Below are 27,761 nucleotides of genomic sequence, written 5' to 3'. Positions count from 1 at the left end.
CATGTATATTAATTTGGCTGAATGTTAGAATATCTTTAAGCAGTATGAGATAATAAGGGGAGATGAAATCAGGGAGTGGGCAGGCTGTCCAGATTTCGTGATAGTTAAGTATGTCCTCAAAAATATCGCATTTACAGAAAAATTATTAGAATTGGTTTGGTTTATTTGGATACGGCAATGCGACATGTAAGTAATTTGCCAAGGAGGATGCATCCTGAAAAAACTTACGTAAAGCTGGCCCCTATTTGGATGTTACTAACATGAGGAAAACCCAGAAAACTCTGTGGCCAGTCCATTGGCCATGCACGAACCCACAACCAACTACCGGTGTTTGGTGGTTTTATAGACTCAGTTACTGGAAGGAATTTATTGGGCTAGAATTTCAAAAATATTGTAGACCTATAAATTTCCACTGTTGTCCATCTGTTTCTGTCCTTCCTTACTCTCAAAGAGATGGCCCAGGCCGAAGGATCCGTCGTTGGATGGGAAGAGGCGGAAATCGTCAAACAAATATATTCTCCAACTTTAGCAAAGACGGCAGAAAAAATAGAAATTTACAAGAGTAGACTCGAGAATAGATGCATTAACGCCAGGGACGCCGAGGGATTACCGTCAGCTTGGAAATTTGCAATTAAGAGACTTACAAATGGCTCATGATTTGCGATGTGTTTCGTATTTGGAGAACCTTAATATTTTATTATCTGTTAAATGATTTTTAGCGTGTACTAATAACTTTAATATTGTTATGTGTTTGTTAATTTACATTTGGGTATTTTTTGCGCTTTAATTCTAATTTTAATTAGTTGCTCCGTTGTCGGGTTTTTTGAATTTAAATATTTTGTGTTCCATTTTTTGTTCGTCAGTTTAACCCTGAAGATGATCTATGGAATAGATCGAAAACGTTTGTTTTCTTAATTAAAAATTCCCTCAGCAACTTATAAGGTGGTGGTTATTGGAGCTCTACTGTAGTTTAAAATTATATCCTTTTTTGTAAGAATTATATTATGTTAATTATTTTGTTAAATTTTTTCAATAGATGGCACTACATGTAAAGCCAGCAACCAAATATAGAGAGAAATTAATTGATATATAGAAATCTGATCAATAATTTGGGATGGGATGTACAACATTAACTAAGTTAGAAGTATTTGAACATAACTGCTGAGTTTCATTGCAACTGGTCAAACAACCTAGACATGCATAGCAAACAAACATTCTCATTTATATATATAGATTAATACACTTTAAAATTAAGATTCCAAGTAATATTTGTTTAATTTTATTACAGTAGTTATTTCCTATTGTTATTTACAGTATTAAATTTATTGCAATTGTTTTTTTAATTCAGTAAGAAAATTAAATTAACAGGATTTAATTTATCAGAGCTGTAACTATAAAGAACTATGAGGTGGCTAAGCTCTCTCAGCTTAGTCGGCAGTGCCCTGTATAAAATATGGCATAATCATGGCATCCACAGAGGGAGACAAATGGGATCAAGCAAATATTTCCGTAAATAATAATCGAGATATGCGACCTTACAGTCTTAACCATGGGACACTTTGTCTTAAATTTACAGGTTGGATGGTCTTGGCCCTCATCAGGTAAAAAACTTAAAAATTTATTGATGTAATTATTTGTCTCCAAACTTTGTTCCTCCCTGGAAAATTTTCTGCAGTCATCCACGTATACAATCTCTGCTTTCACTTTTGTCACATAAACTTAGGTAAATGTTATGGTTTTACACTTGGACTGTAATTAATAGGCCTAGTGCTGGCTGGAAAAGAAAAAAATTTCTGTTTGTACAGTCCCGTAACTGGCTATGGGACTGTAATTTACATATCTGATGTAAAGGAAATTTATTTTCAATATTATTATAAAGCAAAAGTTGCTTATGATGACATTCACTATACTGAAGCATAGTTTTATTTATGAATAAATACCAATCATAAATGACTGGAGAAGTTTTTGAACAAAATTTAAAATTATTAAAATATTAAAAGAATTTATATTCTGAATATATCATTTCAATTATAAAATTTTTAAAATTTTTTCATATATTAAAATATTTCCTTATTAAAATTTTAATAAATATAGATTATATACCATTATTGAAGTAACAATATATCAAAAACTATTCATCGTAAAAAAATGCAGTAAACAATTTTATTATTCTATAACAAACTAGCAGTCTTTACAAATACATCCCAATAAAAACAAATATAAAGAAATAAAATATGTTTGAAATAATAAACTTATAAATTTTTCAAATGAAATAATTATGATTCTTTTTCATTTCAAATAAATAACATAAACAATCTACACTCTCTGGACACCTGTAACTGGCGCATAACGCGTATATATTGTATATCGTGGGTGACAAATGTTTTCGAACAAGCACATTGCTCTTCTTCAGGTCAACTGGTTAAGGAATTCCCTGGACAGAGTGTATGTTATTCGGTGGGATCAGGAGTCATTCCGCCAAAGCAGGTCGAGCCTGACAGGCGCAGTCATGCGCTGGAGAGGTAGGTGAGGGTTGGCATCTAACAGGGATTGCCAGGCCAGAGATAGACTTGGCTCTTCCTTCCAGTTGATGCACATGGCTACCCGGCCGGCGTTATAGATGGCTATAGTTTCTAGCCACCTGAGATGTTCGTGGTGGGTTGTGTTTATGATGACTGTAGCATTTTTGAATCGCACCTCGACCTCGGGATCGGGTGCAAATGTGGCAAGGGCTGTGGTGAGTCTCCCGTGCCAGATATCCGCCTGGTGTTCTCGTATACGGGTGATTAAGGAACGCTCGGTCGAACTGATGTATAACAAGTCTTCGTTCCATCTGTTGTCCCTGATAGAATACATACCGGGGAGTCTGGTGCGATCCGGAGGGGGGTCTTTTTCATTCCGTAGGATACGGAAAATCATAAGACATCTTCTGTATGCTATCTGTATCTTACGTTCGTTGGCTATCTTCTTATACACTGTCTTAAGGTATGGATTAAATGTGATGGGGACCCGTGCCGAACTGTCTGGTTGCAAGTTGGCATTACTATTTGCGGTGGAGGCATGCTTTAGGCGTTGGTGCCGTTCGACCAAGCAGCGTGTCGGAGTCGGGAACTCATGCTCGGTTGCTAACTTTCTAATGCGGTCTAACTCGGTTGCCAGGGCTTGTTTGGTTGACGAATGTGAGGAGTGTGGTTGACGAGGCTGGACCCGCTTCGGCGGAATGACTCCTAATCCCACCGAATAACATACACTCCGTCCAGAGAATTCTTTAACCAGTTGACCTGAAGAAGAGCAATGTGCTTGTTTGAAAACATTTGTCACCCGTGATAAACAATATATACACGTTATGCACCAGTGTAGATTTCACCCCGGTGCGCAAGTTGGAGTCATTTCTGTGTTAACATAAATAATCTTTCATAAGTCAGATTTTAATCATTTTTAGTTACATAATTCGGCTACATTTCACGATCCAATTTTAAAAGTTCTAGAAACACATTAAAAAATAGAAACAGCTTTTATATACTCTAAATACTCGATTTTGATTAATTGGAAATCGTATAAAAGTTCTTAAATAAATAAATTATATATATTACCTTGGCAAACTGTTTCAAAAACAATAATAAATATGTGATTTGTAAATGGATGCTTTTGTTACTTCAAATAAGAAATTGTATATTTTGTCTTATGACTGTACTAATATAGACAAACAAATATATAAAAGAATTTTATATTTTATGAAATGTATATTAAACATAAATTAAATTATGAAGAAATTACCATCTAAAAAAATAATAAACAGTATATTAAACAATTATTAAAAACAAACTTTCAATTATACATATAATATCTCTCGGAAAAAAAATCAGCTAACAGTATAACATTATTCGAAATTTGAATTAATTGTTACTAAATTATATTATAAAATTTTTCAAATAATCAGATAATTAAATAAGTAAAAAAAATACTTGATTATTTACTTTTTAAAATACCTTCCGGATTTATTAAAATAGGAAACCGAGGAACGGCACATTGCATTTTATTAAGGTAACTTAATCTGACGGAGCAGCACAAGTTAACGTTAAATGAAACTTTGATGTCTGAATCAATAAACTGTTTGAATTACACACAGGTGGCATGCAACCGTACCAGATTTCACTGTTAAATCAGTAATAAATAACAAAAGAAAATGCTGATATCAAATTAAACTATAATTTATAATTTATGGAGAAATTCGCAACTTAAAAAAATAATTTTAATTTTTTACGGGAAGTTTGAAGTTTAATATTTTTTACATTTTTTAATTTAATCGTCATAAAAATAAAATTCGCAATATCCCCGTGAAGTTTAATAATTATACTTTGCGATTATAAATTTGATATCAGAGTCTTGAACTTTAAAACACCAACAAAAATTGAAGGTTAGCTTAAAATAGATATTTGTTGTTAACGCATCAGCAAAATGTAGAGATACGTAAAATCATGTTACTACATTCTTTACAAAGTTCTATTTTTAGACATATTTAAAGATTTCTCACGTATATCTAAAACATTTTGCGATTAAACATAATTAATAGGAAAACGATGGTAAGCAAATTTATTTTATAAATTTATTCAAAGTTTTCGAGTTTAATCCAAAGATAATTTAAATTTCAAATGTTTATCGCGTCTATTATCGTAAGGATTTAATATATATCAAATTGATATAGATTATCAAATAATTTAAGATAAAAATAAAGTTTTTTTTGGGGTGATTTTAGATTTTAATTCAAAAATCAATAATACATTTCATGTAATTTTCATATAAATTTCTTATTTTTACATAGAATGGAACATTAAATTTTTAATTTATACAATATAACTTTTTAAAAAGTCAATAGAAAATTTTTTTATTACTAACACTTTTTGCTTGTTTTATTATAGGATATTCTGATATTGATGATTATTTATTAAAATGAGAAATTGGACTGTGAGTCACATTAAAAAACTCTCAAATTCAAATTACAAAGTACTATAAGTATAAAACTGTTTCATAAAGAATTTATATTTGTTTTCGGTAAATTTTTTAGTTTTTTGAATTCGTGCGATAGGTTTTGTACCTAAATAAGTTCGAGTCTTTTTGAAAATTGCATTACATAACCTTTGAAAATTCGGGAAAAGTTAATTATTGTCGTTTAAATATCAAACCTATTATTATTAAGATAGCACTATTCCCCCTATCAACTGTCATTTTTGCATTTTGCCAGTGGCTTAGCGTGGGTGTCAGCCGCCCGGGGCGGAGGAAAATTTCGCTGCCCCCTTATTTAGGTATTTTTACAAGATATTATTATTTATTGTGAAATTTTGCCGCCGCTCCCACTACGCTACGCCACTGCACTTTGCAAAAGTTCTAAAGAAATGGCAATAACAATTAGAAATTAGTGACAGAAGTGGCAAAACGTGCTGAAGAAAAACACTGTCCACGTGTGTCAGAACAGTGATGAAAGGGGCCGAGAATAAGATTTCCTTATGACATTTTCTTTACTATGACATTCATTCATGTGATCACTTTCCTAGAAATATACTGGTACTAAACATTGGGTACCCATTTAAAACATCGAGTATACAATTTGAAAAATTGTAAACGACAAAAACGTTCAATCTGTGATTACCTGTTTTTAACTGAATGCTCTTTCTAAGGAGTTATTGTTTTCAATTTTTGAAAGCTCAACAGGGAATTGTAACCCTTTGCAATTTTACATCAAGTCAGACCCAATTCATTCTAAAGAGCTCTTCGCAGCAATCGCAGTGGTGGAAGAATTTTTTCCAGATATACATACAGTCGTGTTTTTTAACATTGTAAAAAATAAGGAAGATTGCTGTGTTGGATGAAGGAGTTGTAGAATTAAAAACCAGCCGAGGAGGACATTATTTTTTGTTGTTGAAATGCATAATGGTCTTTTGCATGTTGCTAAGTTTAATTGCTGAATAAACGTAAGGTAGTATATGTTTTGTTGTTGGTTGTATTTGAACCAAATGTTTAATCGTCTAAAATACAGACAAAAAGGCATCCGATATATGAATATTTGCAATAAATTTATGAGATAAACTTAAATGAAGGATTCAGAAACATCACTTCAGGAATAAAGGTAATCTAAAAAAATGCACTTATCACAGAATGGAATAAAATTAGCCCTGAATATACTACAAAACTGGTCGGTTGATACTGAAGAGATTCAAGACTGTACACACAGAGGCCGAACTAAATATTAAATTACTAAATTCCATATTTCTGATAATAGCTTTTTGATTTGTTCAAATATTAAATTGCAATGCAAAAATTGTAGAAACCAATCACAGTTTTATTTTTTTACATATGTTATTGTATAGGCCGCGTTTCTTTATGCAGCGAGAGTGTAGCGAAACGACGTCACGAGCAGTGTCGGCCAATTAGAAACCAGTTTCAGTGTGTTCGCTGTAAAGCGCTTCTCGAGCGCTGCATAAAGAAACGCGGCCATACAATTTTAATTTTTACTTTATATTTATAACATGTGCTCATTCTTTGTGTTATAAATAAACCAAATAAATTCAACCTTACTTTTTTTTATATATATGATTTGTTATACATCTGTCCATATATTAAATTGAGTAACAAAGTAGTTATAGGTTTTTGTAAAATTAGAACAATGTGCCTATCTGGCAAAGCTTTTATTTAGGAGGACTAAAAAGAAAAGTTGGAAGTGGTTGAAGCTTTGCACGAGTGAAATAGTCATAATAACGTGACTGTTTATTCAGACTTATTTTTTTAAATATATGATCAGAAATTTTACAGAAATATAAAACTATTTAGACAATTCTTATGTGATGACATTAGCCAATGAGAAATCATGTTAAAAGTTTTTCTCATATTAAAAGTAAAAGCAAGAATTGAAATATTAATTTTTGTTGTTGTCATTTTCAATTTCCTTTTGGTCGAGTGAAAAGTCTAGGCAATGCTGGGTCTATCTGGTAGTTTTCTATAATTCTTTCCATAAAACTATAGATTTATAGAGAACTAGCACATAGATCCAGATTCTATTCTATGGCAGATCCTTATCTATCAATTCAATAATTTCACACATTCAGAAATCTATTACTGGAGTAATAAAACGCTATGTTTTGAACATCAGAGAGACATTAGAAACAACATTATATAGAGAAACTTAACAAAACAGAGTAAACGATAGTCTGATATTGGATTTGAGTAGGGTTTCTGTAATCCTACACTGTACTTACCTTAATATTTTTCATATGAAACTCTACAAATGATAATTTAAGACAATTATATATCATTTAACATTAGAAGATGTTATAATTTTGTTCAAAGTTTCTCTGCCAAAGAACATATTCCATTTATATTCCATAAATCACGAATATTGCAGTCTTGAAAATGTTATAATGTTAAATTTAATCGCGGCACTAGATTGGAGTTCCTTTTTTTAATATAATATAATGGAAAATATTAATAAATTTATATTTAAATTAAATTATTAAATAACAAAAAAATATAAATAAAAGATTGTTCAAAATAAGTACAAACTGAATTTCTTTAACTTTATAAATAAGGCAAGCTAACAGCATAAAGTGTATCTTTGTTATATGCTAAATGCAAATTAATAGTATTATTCATTTACTGTATACCGTTTATAGAAAATGACTTTTTCATGAAATTTTGTGGATTATCTACAAATATAGAAAATGTATAAAGTTTGGAAACATACACGAATATGAATGTTACTTTTTTAGCCTATATAAAGTTTTATATGATCTAAAAAATGAAAATTTAAGATTTCGCCATTAAGAAATTTATCACCATGAACAGTTTTATCAATATCTACACTATAAAAAAATCTTTATACTATTTAATTTTAAACTTTATTTAAAACTTACTTTCGTCTGAAGATAGACAACTTGTTTCTTCTTCTAGAAATTCAATAATTTCAACCGTAGAAGCATTGATAATTTCGTTTGAAATATCGTTTTTATCGTTCGACTGGGAATTACTTTCGTTTATTTTATGCCGTTCGTCTGCACAAGTATCTTTTTGTAGCGATTCACTCAATGAAGAATTTATACTATCTACTGCTTCATCTGTAAGGGAAGGACCATCCATTATATGTTCTGCAGAATGAGAATTAGAAATGTCGATCCCAGATTCTACATTTTTATCGCCGATTAACTTGTCTAGATTTTCTACTTCGGGAGATGCCGAATTGTTCAACGAATCGGGTGTTGTAACTAAAAAGGAATTCAAAAGTCTGCTATTTTCATTCTTTTGTAAAGGATTTGATTCATTTACAATGCTGATATCTCTATCTGCTTCCGGACTATCCATTTTATCTTGACTTAAATTACTTTCTTGAAGAAATTTATCTAAAATAAATAATTTTACAATTAGAAAGCTAAATAATTTGACTATTTACATATTCTGGGTGTACTATAGATTACCACCTATGGAATTTTAGGACTTTGATTATATATTTGAACTCAGGAGATCGAGACGAGTTCAACGGTACCCTATTTTTGGACCGAGACGAAAAATAAAAAAAGTTACCATACTTTTTTAATGCTCTCACAAAGACGGCACCATAGTTGCTAGTACTGCCATCTTGTGGTAAAGTCTGCAAACCATGACGTCAGACTACGGTCATCTCCAGTAGGGTTAACACGCGATACAAGAGCGGAGAGAGCGACGCGACTTCCGATCATCGCGCGATCGCCATTTCGGTTAATGTTCCTTATGGCAGCGAACATGGCGGCCGTTCCCACCGTTCGTGCTCTCGACTGACCTTCCGGAGGGGAGCCGCCGGCAGGCCGCCATGTGCTAAACATCACTAGTTATTGATTCACGGCAGTTCTTGAACAAAGTAAAAAAAGGGGGGAAACGACTACTAAAGGCAATTTTTACGGCAAGCGACGCGACTCCCAATTGCGATAGCGAGGCCGACTTAGCAGAGAGAGCGACGCAACTCCCTATCATTGCGAGATTGCTGGAAAAAAGTATGATAACTTTATTATTTTTCGTCTCCGGTCCAAAAGTAGGGTATCGTTGAACTCGTCTCGGTCTCCTGAGTTCAGATATATACCCAAAGACCCGAAATTCCATAGGTGGTAATCTATAGTATCCCCCATATTCTTATTCATAAAAAAATTAAATTATAAATTAAAAACCTTCAAATATAAGTTATGGTAATGTTTTAATAAAAATTTTTATTTGTGTTATACTTTCATCAATAAAACTTTTAATAAATTATCAGAACCGTCCAATAACTACCTATTAAAATTTTTTAGGTAATTTAACAAAATTCCAAAAGAAAAGATTGAAAAGAAACTATACAATTTATCATCTAATAGTTTAAAATTGATATATATGTCTGTAAAATGACAAAAAAAAATTGCAGTTTATACATAAATAAATTCTTCGAACCTGTTAACCGGAGTTGTTCTATTTTTAGATTTGCAAACATTTTCACAGCCCCTCCTGGGCTCTTCTTCAGGCTTCGTTGTATAGGCCATTAATGTTCGAATAAACATTCAATTTGAATTTCTTTTCCGAATATTATCACGTGCAACAGCTGGATATTTGTATTGTGCATGCTCCATGCTCCTCCCTTTAAATGCTGTTTTCTAGCAAAACCTGCCATGCACTGGATAGGATCATTTCTTCCTTATGATTAACGCACGTACTACGTAATCCCGCCTTAAATATCTCTATGGCTTCTAGCCGTTTCAATTGCTGTGGGTTATAGCTGGGTATAATGATTTTTGTTGCATGCGTGTCCGCCGTTATCTCTTCTTCCGACGCGTACGTCGCCAGGGCCGTTATACAATACAGTATAGTCTTTTATGTGGGGGTTATGTTAATGAGTACTGTATAAAATGAAATTCTGCCTATATTTGTGATCTGACCTAAATAAGTACCAGATATTTGCCAAGAAACTTATGCAACCATTTAAAACATTGTACTTATTATAACAAATAACATTTTAGTTTAATGTTTCCAAAAATATAGCAAAAATTTTATTATATTATATCAAGTATACCTTAGAAAAAATATATGCAAACCAGAATATTCACCATGGTGAATACCCTGGTTTGCATGTATTTTTTCAAGTAGTTCTCTATGTTTGAAAAGTCAAAAACTGGAGAAGCATGGTTTTCTGGCTTAAGAATTAGATTTCGGTAGCATTAGGAAAGAGTTGACCTAACCAATCACCATCCATGAAAACATAAATACAAGTACTATTGTATATTTTATATATTCAGTTACAGTACAACCAGATAACAACATTTTTCAGTTCTGGCCCATATAAAATATATTATTTTTGGATACAATTAAAGTGGATTAAATAGTATAGCTTGCAGTTTGTGTATAGTGAAACTATAGTATAATGAATTAACAGATTCATCTACTGCAATTCTGCACTGCGCTTGAATTATATCTCTAACATCTATTAATACATACATATTTCTCAGTACAGTAATACCTTAATAAATTTAATGTATCACAGAAAAACAGCACGCTAATTAAAATTGAGGCAATGAAATAAAATAATCAATATAAATTAATCCCAAGATCTTCAAAATACTTAGTCATTTTCTAAATATCTTTTTTGTTGTTTTTTTTTTTATTAATAAAATATAAGTCCAGAGTATAATGAGAACATATGCAATATTTAAAAGCTTATTAAAGAGATTAGACATAAACAAACTTGAAAAATTATGTATTTTTAACAATTATTTTTTCAAGAAATATTCGTAAAGTATAATTTGGATTGTCTATTTTTTCAAGCACGAAGAAAAATCGTGTCTGTCTATAACAGTTTATTGTTTTTTCTACATTTTGACAAATTTGAATACAGGTATACCTCGACTTACGTCCCTCTCGAGTTACGTCGTTTGTCAAAAAAGTATATGGAAAAATAAAAATCAGGTTTAAATCAGTTTATTCGACTTTAAATCCGTCCGCCATAAACATCGAAGTCGTAATATCACTAGAAAAGCGTTGAAAGCACATAAAATCATATTAAAATATGTACATTTACAGTAAATGTTAATATAATCATCATAAATCCTAGAGAAGGAAACACGAAAACATCTGTGTTGTCGTCTTATTTAGCGGTCTTTAAGTGCTCATTATTGGCATTTCCTCCATTATTGGCGTTTAGTTACGACGTAAGTCGAAACTACGACTTACGTCATAACTACACAAGTAAATTCGACTTACGTCGTTTTTCGACTTACGTCGCCTCTCCCGGAACCAATTACCGACGTAAGTCGAGGTATACCTGTACTATATTTAATGTCAGAATCAATATATAAATATTATTGTTTAGACGAATTTTCAACTGCTTTTGATTCTCGAGATTTGAGAATTTTCTTTACCGGATATTTTTGGATTTTGAAGTCAAGATTTCTTTTGATGTTCTCAAAAATTCTTGAGAATGAATAATAACGAAACGATCGTTTTTAATAAAGAAAAAGCTTGGAGGGTCAAATTTGACACGATTCCGGTGCTTTTCCGTGTTATATACATAACAAGCCAGGAAAGTAAAATTGAAAGTCTTCCACTATACATTTTATTTCTGACAAAGATATAATAAATCAAGATAAGATAAAAAATGTAAAGTAATTGTAAAATAGAAAAGTATATTTAGCCAAAAAGTATTTTTATATTACTCACGTTTGAGAAAATAACTTTTTCGGAAACGTAGAGAATTGACTGATCTGATAGTGACATTCTTAATCTTGAAATAAAGTGTTCGGAGAACGAAAAGCTTCCTTCATTTTAAGTCAGTGTGGGTCTTATTGCAGATAAAGCAAATTTTAATTGTTACAAAATCATTGCTTTATTTTCCAGTTATCTCATACTTATTTCCTCTCGTAGTGTTGTAAAGTCTGTGACCGGTTTCGGTTACGAGTATTGTAGTATGAATTTTTCAATTGCCATTCTAAACTTTGATTCAATTTTAATATAATTTTTCTTTTATCAGATTCAGACTTTTTATTAGCATTTACAGTTGTGATTTGAAAAAGTCAAGTTAAAAGCTACAAGGCTCTGAAAGTTTTATTTTATTTTTTGAATTACAAGTACAGAAAGATCATTTTCATCTGTCTGAAAAAAACAGGATTTTATAAAAATGTAAATATGACACCTTATTTTATCATCTTTTGGAAATTTCTATTTTTTATTTCATCGAGTTTCATAATAATTTTCGCATTATTATTATTCTTAACAGTCCGAAACAAAAGTTTCAAGATGCCTTCGACTATTTGTACTGGTTAGCTTGAGGAAAATGTCTCCTGACCGCATACCACAATCTGCTAAACATTTGAGGTTAGATGAAAATGATAAAGTTGAACAACATTCTGATACTCAGATACTCGGAGAGAGAGAAAAATCAAAAAAAGACAGCTTGACTGGACCCCAATGTCATGAAACTGAGATTTAAAAAAATCTCCAATAAAACCCTGTCTAAAAGTCGTGCGTACAAGGAACAGTTCTCTATTACCTAGGAGACAGCAAAGGTGTCTTCCCTGCAAAAAACATTTCTACAGTCTGTAAAGAAATTATAAACTCAAGTGAAAATTTTCTGTGTTTTAATTTCTTTTCATCCACAGTCAATTGTTGCTATATGAGATGATTTGAATTAGTCTTAAGAATATATAATGAAATAAACAAGTCTTTGTATTGTATCATTTTAATAAACAATCAAAAATTTGAATTGTTATAATTTTTTGTTGTAAACAATTTATAAACTCAAGGGTGATTTAGTAAGTTTTTAATACTTTGTGGACCCTCCCTTGTTTTCAATTACCTCCACAGCTCGTTTAGGCATTGAATCAAGCAGGTTTTGAATGTCACTTAGTTTAATTTTGTCCCAGGCATTATACAATGCAACTGTAAGCTCGTCGGATGTGTTGTATTGTTTTCCATGGCGATAAACTAATGCCACAAGTTGACTCCAAAGGTTTTCAATGGGATTAAGGTCTGGACTATGTGCTGGCCAAACCATCACTTCAATTTTTTCATGTGAAAACCACTTTGTAGTACTGGCTGACTTGTGAACAGATGCATTGTCCTGTTGATAGATCCAGTCTTGACCACCAATGAGAGGACCAAATGGGATTAGATGTTCATATAACATAGCTTGGTCTCAGAATTCATTCGCCCATTAATAAATGCCAAATCTGTTTTCCCTTCATATCCGATTGCTGCCCAGATCATTACTGAACCTCCACCTTGTTGTCTACTGGATTTGACCCTGGGATTCTTTCTTGTATCGTGCCAATAATATGCTTGGCCATCCGGGCCATCCAGGTTAAACTTTTTCTCATCTGAGAAAACTATTTTTCTCCATTCAGTTGTCCAGGTAACATGATCTTTTGCCCATTGCAGCCTTGTTGACCGATGTAACTCTGTTAGCTTTGGTTTGGACTTCACTTTCATAAAGTTTATTGTTTTATTCTTTCTCAAGCTTTTCCACACAGTTTGGTGGGACACTGGAGTTGGTAAAACTGCACCTATCTCACGAGTAGACAATGATTCATTTGTTGCAAGACTAGCAATGCAGCGATGATCACGAAGGCTGCAGACTTGGTTTTCGTCCTGTACGTTTAATTTTGCTATAATTATCACCCTTTTTTAGTACATTTTGTACTGCAGTTTGAGATCTTCCAAGTTTTGAAGCAATTTTACGAGTTGGCCATCCTTTTCCCTTAAAGAAATAGATTTTTCGTATTTCACTTTCAGTTAAGGTTACTCCCCTTGGCATTTTTGTCACTTTTTTAGTTTGAATTCTTAGACTCACCCAAAATGTTACACATACTAATTTACATAAATACATGCATAGTGGATTGTTCCATTCAACGGTAATAATCAGTTTTCACCCTTGAGTTTATAAATTGTTTACAACAAAAAATTATAACAATTCAAATTTTTGATTGTTTATTAAAATGATACAATACAAAGACTTGTTTATTTCATTATATATTCTTAAGACTAATTAAAATCATCTCATATAGTAACAATTGACTGTAGATGAAAAGAAATTAAAACACAGAAAATTTTCACTTGAGTTTATAATTTCTTTACGGACTGTATCAGACACCATAGTACTTATTCAACCTACTACATTTTTATTTACTATTTTATTTATCCACTGCCTGTTTTGCAATTAATTATATACAATTAAAATCCTTCCTTTCCAACTAAGTGTTTAAAACAATAATGCTATTAAAAACAACTCATTATTTTAATTATTAATTTCTAAAATTCCTGTAAATTTTCATAAACAATTTCTCAAGAAACAAGAATAAAACCGAATTGTGATTTCTTGAAGGTTCTCATCACAATCTGTAGTTTAAATGCATTAATTTAGATAAATAATTTAAATATTACCAAGTTAAAAATTTGAATTTTTTTAAAATAAAATCATAATAAAATATTCTGGAATCGGTGCTAAGGCTATAAATTAAAAATGTCCATTTATTTATCACGAAAATATCGACGAAAATTTTCATTATAAAATATTAAATCGTCGAAAGATTATTATTTCTCAAAATACGGCTTAAATTTGACCAAACCACGTTTAAATTTTTATATATTAAGAGTATGGTCCATTAAGATAAAATCTAGCCATAAATTCAATCAAACCACAACCCTATTTGTTATGCACGTCATTCACGTCCTACAGGTTATACGTCGTCATTCGAGAAATCTGCCAAATACGCCGGTAGATCGAAAACGTAAAATCGATCGTAAAAAATAAAACCGCATTAAGTAAATTTGTATGTACATAATTTGAAAATTGTTTTCAATCTATAAACTTTCTTAATTCAAATGTGTTAATCAAAGAATTATTATAGTATGGTTTCATTCGAAATATAACAACAATTACTAAATAGTTTGAAAGAATATAAATCTATAACGAAGCAAATCATATCATTCACTATATTTTCAGCTATCTAAACATTTTTCATAAGAAAGAACTAGAAAAACTAAGGAAAACTGTTTGGAGTATGTAAAATATAGTCATATAAATCTTTATATTTCATTCTTTTCCAAGCTTGCAAACCTATATAAAAATTCATCTTAAATTAGAATTTAACACTCTCATATTTTAAAAACAATAATATTTTACTGTAGTAATATACTCTCTTAGTTCTTTGATGATATATCAAATAATAATGTAATATAACAAATTATATTAGAAGAAAATTACACGGCAGAATACATCAACGAAAGCAATTTCCTTAAAATACTTTATAAACGAAGATCGATACATTTTAGTGACGATCTTTTATCTCTCGTAGATGTTTGTCAGTAACTTCTAACAAACGTTAAGATATTTTAGATCAAACGTGGAGAAATATTAAAATTTTATATTCGAGAATATTAATATTGCAACTTTTATATATCATATAGGCTTAGAAATTACAATAATCTAAGAACAAAACAGAATAAATGACACGGAAGAAGGAAAAATAATAATCATACGAGCAATTATTTATCGTGAGGTCGTCGCAATGCCAGGCTGCAATTTTTAACCATATTCTTAATTTATTTAATTTAAAATACTATGTTTTCCGTCTCGAATTAGTAGCATCTCATCCCCGTTCGTCACACTTTTCCCGCAACGGTCACGCCGGTCGTCTACGTAACACCGTTCGGAGGAAAATTTTTTTAATCGAAATAGCGTTACTTCTGGTCTAGACCAAAAGTTCGTATACAGTTAGTCGAGTTCTCTCGCATCTAAGCTTCCTATATCCAGTCTCGACTTTCGTCTATCTAACGTCGTTCTCGACACGAAGGAAGGACGGACGTCGATTATAAAAATATAATGTAATTTTAAAATAATTTATTATAAATACGTAAACACCGAATGAGTAAAAATCAGATTTTTATATTGAATATTTATAAAATAAAAATTTTTATTTTTAAAGTTTAAACACAGGTAAAGAGTTAAACTAAAGAGATTTTGTCGGCCTCGAAACCATTCTCTATAACTTCGTCGTCATTATTTTTGTGCCCGCGACATAATAAATTTTGTTTTCCGATTTGTCATCATTTCAAAAATGTTATTGTTCATTTTATATCTTATCATCAAAATTTAATTGGAATTAAATATATGATACTTAATCAATAACACTTTATTTATTAATAATTAGACATAATTTGATTATATTATTATTATTCCCTCTGTCAAGTCATCTATTGTGTTTGTTCTTAGACTATTTTAATTTCTACGTCCGTACGATATATAAATACTAACGTTACGTTATTAATATTCTCGTTTGATCTAAAATACCGTAAGTTTTATCGAAAATTACTAACAAGAGATAAAGATCGTCACTAAAATACGTCGATCTTCATTTATAAAGTATTTTTAGGAAATGCTATCATTGATACGTACCGTACAAGTTTTCTAATATATTTTGTTACGTTATATTATTATTCGACATATCGCCAAAGAATTAAGAGAATATTTTATATATATTGACTTAAACGTGCAAGTTCACTAGTTTTTGCATTAAGACTTACATTTCCAGTGCAATCAACCTCTTAACAAGCTTGGCAATTATTCAAATACCAACATTTTGACTTAGGGCTGATTCATATCTGATTCAATATCATTGCCACAGTACAGTCATTAAAAACTTATACTCTCATCCTCATTAGTTAAAAACAATCCAATACAAAAACATGCCTTGTAAATGTGAAGATTGTATATACTTTAGCACCATATAAACTTGATTATTTAATACGATTCAAAGTAAAAATTAATATCGAAAGTATTTTTTGCATTAATCTAAAACTCATTACCTTAATTAATTGAATTAAAGTTAAAATCCTAACAAAATTAAATGTAGTAGTTGTAATCCGAATCGAATTTTTATATTATTTTTAGCATTTTGTAATGTTGTATATGGAAGTTGAACAATCAAATGCGCCATATGTTAAATATACAGAGAGCATTTAACATTTAGTTAGGTTTATCCTCGATTTACACGTCCTGTAGATAAAAATTTACCGCGAAACCTCGACACTTTGATCGCACGTCCACGTGTTCGTGTAAGAATTTAATCAATTTCACTTATAAATCGGTAACAATAAAAGGTGATCCCAAATTACTTTACATTCGCTGCACTAATCCTTATAAATAAAGGCTTTACGGATCGCTAATTTGTCATCCGAAGAGGCAATTAAGTAGTTTAAAAAGTACACTTACCAGACATTAAACTATTCGGTAATTCCGCCATATTTAAAAGAGATAATCGAGTAGCGATGACGTTTCGTTCGATTTTGCTATTGTAACTATTACGTCATTAAATCGACAAGCGATTAACTTTTTAATAATTTTTTATATTATTTACCTATTTATATAATACTTTTATCACTAAAAGTGATAAAAACATTTAATAAAAGAGTTTTAACGCCAATAACAATGACGCTCTAACGCATTGTCCTGTTTTAGGTGTTTGGTGCGCGTGGTTAAAGATATAATTGATCGTTCTTGTGTCTTATGACGTGTAAAGCCGAGATATTCCTTTCGGGCCCGAGTATTTTGGGGCTATCCGTAAATTACGTATTGCAGATGTGGGGTGGGTGCGTATGCAGTTAATCGTTACGATGCGTCGCGAGGGGGTGGGGTGTTTATAAAAACGCTACGTAACGCTAGGGGCTGAACTCTTGGGGAACAGAACGATTTATTTTTATTTCTGACGTAACGAACCGTACTGTTTATGTCACTGGTTTCTATACACGTAATTAATAAAGTAATGTAACGTTAAGTACCCCGTGATGCGCAATATTATTGTTTCTCTGTTGACAATATTTCCTAATAAAATAATTTTAACCTCTCTAATAATGCGTGCGAATCCCATTGCCATGAAAATTGTATGGAAATCCTGTAGCCTACTAAACGGTATTTGTTTAATCGAATCTGAACAGTTGTTTTCTTCACAATAAACGGCAGTTGTTGGTAGTAAATATAAAGACGCAGACGCCGGAATCGTTACTCCAGTCATCAAAAGCGTGAACCATAATTAACGTAGCAGATAAACAATAAGGGACTAAGAGAATTTCCTTGTGGAGTCAGTCTGATCGTGTGATCTACGAAATTTGCTAAGGGCGTAATTCCTCGCCTTCTTCCGTTTATAACAAGATTCATCAAACCAAAGGACACAAATTCTGCTATGATATACCACGCCTTCAATTAGCATGTCCAGTCTCTTAAGTCCTTAGACCGTCTAGCATCGAAAATGTTTGGCGATGCCTCGTTCAAGCATGAATCAAATTTTTCGCTCGCGTGGACATTAAAATCCCCCATAACAACAACTCCATCATAATGCGAAGAGGTCAAACCTTTGTTTTTTTGTTTTTTACAGTTAATTACAGATACACCGATACTAAACAAACATGGCTAAATTATAGATAAGTAGAAAATTATTTCATGCAACTTTCAATGGGAATGACGAAACTGTTTTTTTGCCGAAGAATTTCTTTAAAGTTGGGATTAAAATCTGAAACACCAATGATTGCAAATGATCATCCGATAAATTTGCCCTGTACTTTGATTTGAGATACTTCATTGTGGAAAAAGTTTGTGTCGCACATATAGGTGATATATTTGATGATAGGGAAGCTGTGTTTCTGTAAGACGACGACTTCCATGGGCAATTAGTTAATTGCGCGTCAGTAACGGTCTAGGGGCCATTCGTACATGGGTGGTGGCTGTAGAGACAAAGACGACAAGTATCCGACAAAAACCGTTTATTTTAACATAAAATAAACATATACTATGTACAAAATAGTTTGCTTTAGGACAATCATCCGTTCGGACGTCCTGAGCGTCGATGTGGTTCTTCGATGGTCGATCGAAGGTGGCCCCGGGACAATGGCGTTGACGAGTCTGTAAGGCACGGGGAGACTTCGTCAGTTGGAGTCGGGGACACGGTCTAAGTCCGAAGGGGCACGGGTTACGGGTTGGCACAATAGACGAGAAACTTTTTTTTTTCCTTTTTTTTCGCGTTGACACACGGCGCGCCGTGTCAACGCGCGCGCAAAAACCGTTCGGAACAACCAATACGCCGCGGAGTTTCGGTTATTCGGAACCGTTCGGTTATTCGGTAGTTCCGAACCGTTCCGAATAACCAAAACGCCGCGGAGTTTTGGTTATTCGGAACGTTAACCGATTGCCAGGTGTCCTCGATTGTCGGAGATTATATCAATCTCCGTTCTTTCTTTTATCCGTTTTGATTGGTCGTTCTCTCTCAATCACGCTTCCCGAGTGGTTGGTCCCTCGTTACTAAACGTAACGAGGCTTACCTGGAAAGTGAGAAAAGTCAAAATCTAAGACGAATTCGATCTTCCACCGATCGTAGGACCACTTCCTTCCGCGATTTATGGTTTCTGCCTGGCAGTTTGATATAAACAACGGGTGTCCGACTACAAACGACCTTTACCTGTGTTTTTTTTTAAACTAATAAATTTTTCTCTAAATTAACCGTTTTTTCGCGTGTTTCGTGACGGATCAGACCCGTCCGGTACATCACATTTCCATAAAAGTTTTAAACAAATACTGGAAATGACAAAAATAAACAATTTATGTGTTTTAGTTCTAAAAGACAAATAATACACACGTAATACAAATTGATACGATACAAACAACGATAGAAAAACTTTGTTTTTTCAAGTTTTTATAAACTAACTCTATTCGGCGATTTTTCCGCAAAGTCGTTAATTACTTTATCATAAAAGTCGCCGGTCGTCGACTCCATCGACGTATCTAAAGCTCTTTTTCTGTCGAAAGCAACGCTAGCGACGACAATTTTTCCTCCGACCGAGTGTTCCTGGCCAATGTATGAATTTGTTTCGTGGGCGAAAAACTGCGCTCGGCAGACCCACCGGTAAATGGTACCGTAAAAATTAATGACATTAAATCATATAATTCTTTTAGTACGTCTTTGTTCGGGTCGACATTAATTATAATATGTTTTATGTTTAAGAGTTACTTGTCAATATGTAATAGTCCGGACACGAATATAAATATTGCGATTCGCTACGTAATTTAGATAAGTCAATTTTGCGGAAAATTTTTTGATTTAATTTATAGAATTAAAACACGCCTGGAAAAATTGTTAATAATTTTAATATGAAAAACATCTAAAAGTGATAAAAATTCTAAAGATTATAATTATATTGACAAATTTTCTTTTAATTATACTGTAATTAAATATAACTTTGCAAAAAAACGTACATAAAAATAACATTGTGTGGTCTGAAGACCACGTGTTCTGTTGCCTAACCGGCTCGTAACCGACCCCTTGGGTGGTTCACGGTGTAAAGGAGGGACAGGCTCTCAGCGTAAAAGCTTCCTGTTGTAAAAGTTAGTGGGAGGAGGGAGATATGTGGTCCAAATATCACGTGTTTTATTGCGTGATCCTTGGGTGGGCCGCAGGGTGAAGAAAGGATGGGCCGCGTTTTCGATGACAACGAAAAAAAACCCGGATCAAGGAGGAAGAGAGGGAGATCGAGCATGCTCAACGGAAGAAGAGGGACTTTTTCGGAAGAAAGAAAGACAGAGATGACGTGTAGACGATAGAGTCGCGAGATTTTTTTTTTGTTTTTTTTTGGTATGTGTTGTTTCTTTTGTTTTAGTGTCTGTTATAGCGAAGGACATAGTAGTGATTGGAAGGACTAAAATAAACTTTAAGTTCCTTGCATTGGAGTCAGTGTGTGCGATTTATTTCTTTGAAGTTTCTTTTTGTTTTGTTCCTGCACGGGGAATACTCTAAAGATCGAGTACTTCCCCACAATTGAATACTCTTTACTTTTTAAATCTTAAACAATTCACTTAGTCAGATAGCTCCCTACCAGTGGCTAAGGGTAATCGTTGGAAGCGTTACACGTGTGTAGCTTCCACCAGCTAAACCGGCTGAGGTTGGTGCTCTGTAAAGCGCATGCGCCAATGCTCTCTGGCTGCTTTACACCATTCAGTTATTCTCGCCGTGGAAGCTGTCTCGGAAGCGCTTCCATTCCGCCACTGACATTCGAATATACAATAGCAATCTTATCGTTTTTTTCACACATATAGAATTTTTTAATAAGATACATAATGCGGTTATAATAAAATATTAATTTTAATTAATTCAAAGTACGTTAAAATATGAAAATTATATTTTAGAAAATACAAGGGAAGGTCATTGGAAGGTGGATGCGGCGCTTCCACCGCTTCCAATGACGGCACGCCACTGGTAGTCCCAAACATAGAAATAAATTTACAAGCAAATTGCTTTAAATTTGGAAACTCTTTTGCGTTCAAAAATTTGTAAAAATCGACTAAGTTCCCTTCCTTGTAATTATCCCCGATTTGATCATTAGCTCGAAGATCAATCATTTCCATTTGAAACCGGCTCGAAAACGTCGGTAACGTTGCAGTTAAATGGATTTTGAAACAGCCGAATTTCCTTTGAATTCGTGTCGAGATCAGAAAATCGCTTTTGAAATTTTTGTTTAAATCCGCGATGATTTTTACTGCAAATCTTGTTGGAAATTGTTCATCAGTTTCCGTATTCGATTCTCCACAGCGCGGGAAATAGGTAAAATTATATTCATTCATTCATCTGACTGTGGTTCGGGGTGATTTTTCTCCACAAGAAATAAATAAATTTCATTTCTAATCTAAAAGAACTGCAATAGCACTTTTCCAAAGCTAAGCCATCGAAATGCAGTATAATACGAAAAGTCAACGGAGTCGGATTCAATTTGTTGGAGAAAAGATCGAAAATGGCGATGATTGAGTGCGTGTGATCGAATAAAACTTACGACAGAAACAACTGGTTTCAAAACGCGGCTCATATCGACATAATGCTTGTTGATGGATAATACAGTGCAGAAAAAATGGTACCGACGCTCCTGCACCTTCACAAGCTTTTCTAATTTGCCCAATCACACCGATGTTTGCACCAGACATGTTTCTTCCTCCATCGATTGTCACACCTTGGAGTCGTTTCCAGTCCAAGTTATACTTTGTCAACGTTTTGTGTACTTCTTTGAAAATATCTTCTTCAGTTATAGTGCTGTGCATGCTGTGAACGGAGGCTAATTCTTTTTGTGACATTAAGTTCGTCGTCAACTCCGCGAACAAAAACTAAAAGTTGTGAGGTGTCACTAACATCAGTTGATTCATCCATCGCGAGAGAATACCGTGTGAAACGCTGTGCTTTACCAGTAATCTGGTGGAGAATATTGTTTCCGATATCGTCAATTCGACCAGCAACAGTATTACGGGAAAGACTGATCATTTTGAAAAGTTTCGACTTTTCTGGGCACAACTCACCAACAGCTTCCATCATACACTCTTTAACGATGTTTCCATCCATAAACTGTTTTCCTTCTTTCGCCAATAAGCAACTTTCACGCTAAGGTGAATGCTTCATTTTCCGAGTTTGCCTTCCTAAATAAATTTTGCCGAGTACGCAAACTACAACGCATTGTTTCGAATTTTTCAGTATGCTGCTTGTCCTCAAATTGTGAGTAGGTTGAAGCACGTTTTGTTTCATAATGTCGACGTAAGTTATATTCCTTCGTTACAGCAACAGGGTCATTGCAAATTACACATACGGCTTTGCCATTCTTTGACTACGATTTCACAAAGTATTTTACTCCCCATTCTTCATTAAAAACGCGGCACTCGTCATCAACTTTTCTTTTTCTTTATTCCATGTTTAAACCTTAAAAAATAATATTAAACTTCCAAATAATTAATTTGTAATACATGAAATATGAATTTACACATACCAATTTACAAACGAGTCATGCAACAGAACAGAAGGCAATCTCGAGGTCAACTAGAGAGATGCCACATAGAATGCTCTCGATTCTTTTCCCCCCCTGTAGTGGATGGAATCGCCCAGGCGAGCGATTCTCGCTGTTTGTAAGATAACGGAAACATTCGTAATTCAAAATCATAGCCGTTACGGATGGGAATCGATGATTGGCTGTCGGAGAATGGCCGTTGGCCGGACTTTACGAAGACATCGAAGCTGATTGGCGGAGAATTTCAACGCCGGCTACTGTATAAGAAGCAGTTTTTTTCGGCGGGAAAGCTCTCGCTATCGCTCTTTGGGGATCTTGTTGAAACCTGGTGTAAGTGGACTCCCGTTGGACTATCGTAAACTTTTCCTGACCCAGAGGTGTTGCCAGTACTGTCTGTTAGCGGAAGTCGTAAGGTGTCCTTCCTTCAGAACTTGTACGGAACATAGTCGGTTGTAACTTACATTAGTGTATTGTGGATACATAGTTGCAAACGTTATTTTGTATGTTCGTCTCGTCAACACAAATGTGTTTTGTCAATCCGACTGGTGTTATTTTGAACATTACTCCCCCCTCTACTCACTAATACAAAGACAGCCCTTACTATAAGAATTACTATCTAACACCAATATTCCCATGTCTGAAATTTTTCTTTATCAGTCTCGCGAAAACAGCTAGACTTGCATACGAAACAAATGCCTTGGACATAGAATTTTTAATTTATATATAATGTGTTGTATTATAGATTAAATGATTAGACTTTTATTATGAAAATAATCTTTTCAATGACTACGATAAATCAAACGATATTTCACACAGCAATTTGTATTTCTTTAAATATAATCTGTTAGTTTATAGTTACAATCATATTATTAAGCGCAACGAAACAGCTACAGGTAATGGATAATATGGAAAATTAATGAGTTTCGTTTGTTCATTGTTGCAAAGAAACAAATTCCAGTAGTGTTTCCAAAAAAATATTTATTGAATATTTTACAACGCCAGCGGAAACTGTAAAACGCTTTACATCATTTAAAGTTTTTCGTGCGTGCTGTATTTATAACTTAAAACGAACCGGGCAGATGCATCAAACCAATCTCACCCTCTTCGGGTTTAGAGATCTGTTATCATACTAATTATTCACCTGTCGTGTTCGTTTTTTTAAAGGAAAATTGTATCCCCATTAATCGAAAATGATCCATATCCTAATTAAATCGAGCTTTTATTTGAGTTTAATTGCAAACAGCTTAGGAAAGGATCGATCCGAAAAATGGGGATTTAACTTCAGCATCCCTTCATTGACAGTTCGGCCCCCGACGACTTTGTTGTTTTAAGAGTTGTGAATAACTGAAATGAATAAAATTTTACAAAATGTATAATAATTAATACTATTAAATATAACAGGCATATATTTATGTTTTGTCATTTTAAATTTACCTCTGCGCAAGTTGGATGTATGCCTATTGTGGCATCTAACTCCTCTTTTGTTGTACCCTTCTTTATGGCTACTGCAAATCCTTGAGTGACTTCTCCGGCATTTGGACCCAAATAATGGAAACCGACAATTTTTTCCTACGAAAGAAACATTTTAGATTTCTTTTAGATTCTTTTAATTCTCATAAGTCCTATTTTTAGTAACTGAAATTCAAAAATATTTATGTGTTTGTAAGTGTTAGAACAGTTTATAATTTATCACAACACTGAAGATCCCGTTCACCAAGAATTAAAAAAGAATATTCATTAATTTATATTTTCAGAAATTATATAAGACATTTCTCCTTATAATAGCATAACGTCCAAATGTTTACAAAAGATCTAAGAAAACTTGTAAAGACTATTTTTATGTTAAATCTTCCATAATTTGTCTGATATTTCGACTTGAAATATGTTCGAGAATTAAACCATTTTCTAATTTGTTTTTATTTTTCATTTATTAGTAAAATTAAATTAAAATGATCTCATTTTTTAAAGCTGATTAACATAAAATTCGTGAACAGATTAACTGCTAATTACTATTTCAATGGCTTTAGAAAGTCAAATGTTTTCTGTTCTTATTTTATATATATACATATTTTGTGGTGAAGTGATTGAGATTTTAATTAATGCACAACAATTTTCTGATTATTCCAAATTTTGATAATTTTATAGAGCTACACGTGCGTCTTTGGATTGGATACGTACCGAAACACTGCGATTGTTTTCTTTCCGCGATAATGAACTACAGCTTCCTGCCACACAAAACTTCAAAAAAATAACTGTTGTGTGGTCGGTTGTAGTGTTACCTATATTTACCTATATTACTGCACCGCCAGGTACGAAGTTTTATTCGTTCCCGAATGAACGATACCCTGGGAGGAAAGAGAAATGGCTGGCTTCAATTTAATTCCTGTGGTTAATTATATAATGATGTGTTGCATTATAACCAATTTTCTGTTATAAAACCTTAGGTGGCTCTATTTTAAATTTAGTTCTCTAATGTAAACTTCAGTAATTTTCTTTTTTCTTTTATATTATTTTGTTAATCTGAGAGATAATAATTGCCATATGATGTGATATTTGAATTTAAGAGATCTGGAAGAAAGGAATAAGAAGCAAAATTAGTATTTTGAGAAAATGAAGGGAAAAGTTCTCCCTGTTAATACAATACTATTAACTACTGTTATGGTCCTTATCGAAGCTCTTCTATATATATGGTTAGTTATAAATTTCATTATTTACCATGCAATGGATATATAGTTTACTTCCACACCAACCTTTGTACAAAATTAAGAGTATAATAAATATCAGAATATTGATACTGCTCAGTCCTAATGATCTACAGTCACTTCCGAGTTATGACGAAAAACTTTCATAAAAAAATTTTTAAAATATCAATTTTTTATAATTTTCGCCAAATATATATCATATACATCAGGCATGTCAGACTCATATGATATTACGGACCACATGATCTATTTTGTATTAAGTCGGGGGCTGCATGTTTTCAATGTTCAAAAAATTAATAAAATATGATTTTTTGAATGATTATATTATGTATTATGTATTTATTAGAGACTCAATGTATTGTATATTTTATATTTTTTATAAAAAACAAAATAAAAGTTATAATAAGAAATAAACAAAATCACAGTTTAATATTACTTTTTAGAAGATATTTGACAACGTTTTTCACAAAGCGAGTCATCAAAATTTGGTTGAATATATTGAGCTGATGAAATTTTTAAAATTGATGATAAATGTTGATCGGTTAATCTTGACCTTTCTGAATTTTTGTTATTTTTCATTAAAGAAAATAGTCGCTCGCATAAATAAGTGCTTCCGAACATAGCCAGTATACGTGTAACAAACGATAACATTTTAGGAAACCGATCTACAGATAAATATGTATTAAAATCTGGAATTCCAACTTCCATACATTTTTGCTTTAGCAAATTATCACATTGGATTCCAATTAATTCCATTTGTAAGTTTTCATCAACAATTTCCAGAATAGTTAAGGAGGATGCACACATGCGGTGTGGCAAAGAAAAGCGATGTCGCAAACGCATCTTCGCCGTGCGGCAGCACGACCACACAAGCGGCAATCCGCTTACATTTCGGCGCAAGCGTTCGGTATTCAAGATGGCGAACGATACCGACACCGTAGCCAGGTGTTTACAAATTTTGTTTTCTACGGCTTGCTTTATTTAGCTAGAAGATTTTGTCGAAGATTCGAATGAAGATATTGGATTATATTGGAAGATATTTTCTTGGATCGAGAAAGTACTGGTGTACAAAATACACTTATTCCTCGATTAAAGTCTCTCGACAAAGAATACTATTTTGAGTAAGATTCGGTTGTTTTGTTCTTTGAATTAAATTACATATGATTATTTGTGTAGAATTTGTGTTAAATTTATTATTCTTTCCTCGTTATTCTGATGTTAGTTATCTCGGTTAACCATGTCGAACTCTCCGCTATTAAAACACCACGTGATTGTATTTTCTCACGTGACTACCAGATGAACTGTTATTGGCTGATAGAAACGAGTCTTGGCGGCGTTCGCCGCAAAAGATAAAATTCGACCAACTTTTGCAGCACAAAATGACTTCTGCGGCAAGAGAAAGTGACGTCATTCTGCCGCTTTTCCTTGCCGCGCCCATGTGTGCATCCAGCTTTAGAACAAAAGAAAGATGCCTAAGCCTAACATATTAAAATATGTACAAATATACAAATATCAGTATGGCTGATGGCAACACAAACATGTGTTGTGTGTCGGATTAGATTGCTCCGCGTTCTGTCATGTTTCTAATCGTCTTGTGTTTTTATCTCTGTTCGGCTTTGGCCACCGCTTTTCATTTGACGCCTCGCGCAGCGTCCCAAGCGATCACGCAATCACACGCAATGCCAGCGTCAACCAAAAAGTTCAAACTTCAAGCGTGAAAGCTTGATATTTAAAAATTTTTAAAAAGTCTCAGCGGGCTGCAACCTATGTATTGGTGGGTCGCGTGTTTGACATGCTTGATATACATATATATCTTGCATGCTTCTGACGATTGATTGCATTATCTTTAGTTTTGTTGTACCCTTTGTGTGTGCTTGTGTAAGATGGCTAACTATTTTGTTGTAAGTACAGTCACTTCTCAACTTACGTCCGAAGTTGCAGAACTGAACCCAGTCATAAGTCGGGAAGTGACTGTATTGACTAATGCAGGCATTAATTTGACCGTGAACTGCTGAATGTACTGTACGTATATATTATTTAAATATATACTTATAAATAATATATAAATTTATAATTTATCAAATTTCTATTTATTAAAATATATTTAGTGTTACATGTAACATACAAAATTCATATATTGCAAGAATGCTGTTATTCCTCAATAACAATCAAATGAGCAAAATGTTGAAACAAAAGTAATGAACATGAAGTACTAAACTTTAA

General features: G+C 32.9%; 2 protein-coding genes across 2 annotated transcripts in view; both read right to left on the bottom strand.

The window, feature by feature from the left end:
* LOC136981621 (traB domain-containing protein) overlaps positions 1 to 17,371 on the bottom strand; it is a 45,286-nt gene extending 27,915 nt beyond the window's left edge. Inside the window, exons 1-2 of the mRNA XM_067277953.1 lie at positions 17,246 to 17,371; positions 7,905 to 8,387 (exon numbers count right to left, since the gene is read on the bottom strand). Coding sequence (XP_067134054.1) covers positions 7,905 to 8,387; positions 17,246 to 17,276 — 514 coding nt within the window. The 5' untranslated portion in view covers positions 17,277 to 17,371. The remainder of the gene's footprint in view (positions 1 to 7,904; positions 8,388 to 17,245) is intronic.
* A 6,423-nt stretch (positions 17,372 to 23,794) lies between these two features.
* Positions 23,795 to 27,761, bottom strand: part of LOC136981620 (thioredoxin reductase 1, cytoplasmic-like) — a 37,481-nt gene continuing 33,514 nt past the window's right edge. Inside the window, exons 15-16 of the mRNA XM_067277952.1 lie at positions 24,271 to 24,405; positions 23,795 to 24,180 (exon numbers count right to left, since the gene is read on the bottom strand). Coding sequence (XP_067134053.1) covers positions 24,118 to 24,180; positions 24,271 to 24,405 — 198 coding nt within the window. The 3' untranslated portion in view covers positions 23,795 to 24,117. The remainder of the gene's footprint in view (positions 24,181 to 24,270; positions 24,406 to 27,761) is intronic.

The sequence above is a fragment of the Centruroides vittatus genome, unplaced genomic scaffold, assembly GCF_030686945.1.
Source record: "Centruroides vittatus isolate TY-2023 unplaced genomic scaffold, ASM3068694v2 contig_784, whole genome shotgun sequence".
In the NCBI taxonomy this organism is placed as follows: Eukaryota; Metazoa; Arthropoda; class Arachnida; order Scorpiones; family Buthidae; genus Centruroides; species Centruroides vittatus.
This window is presented reverse-complemented; position numbering and strand designations above follow the sequence as displayed.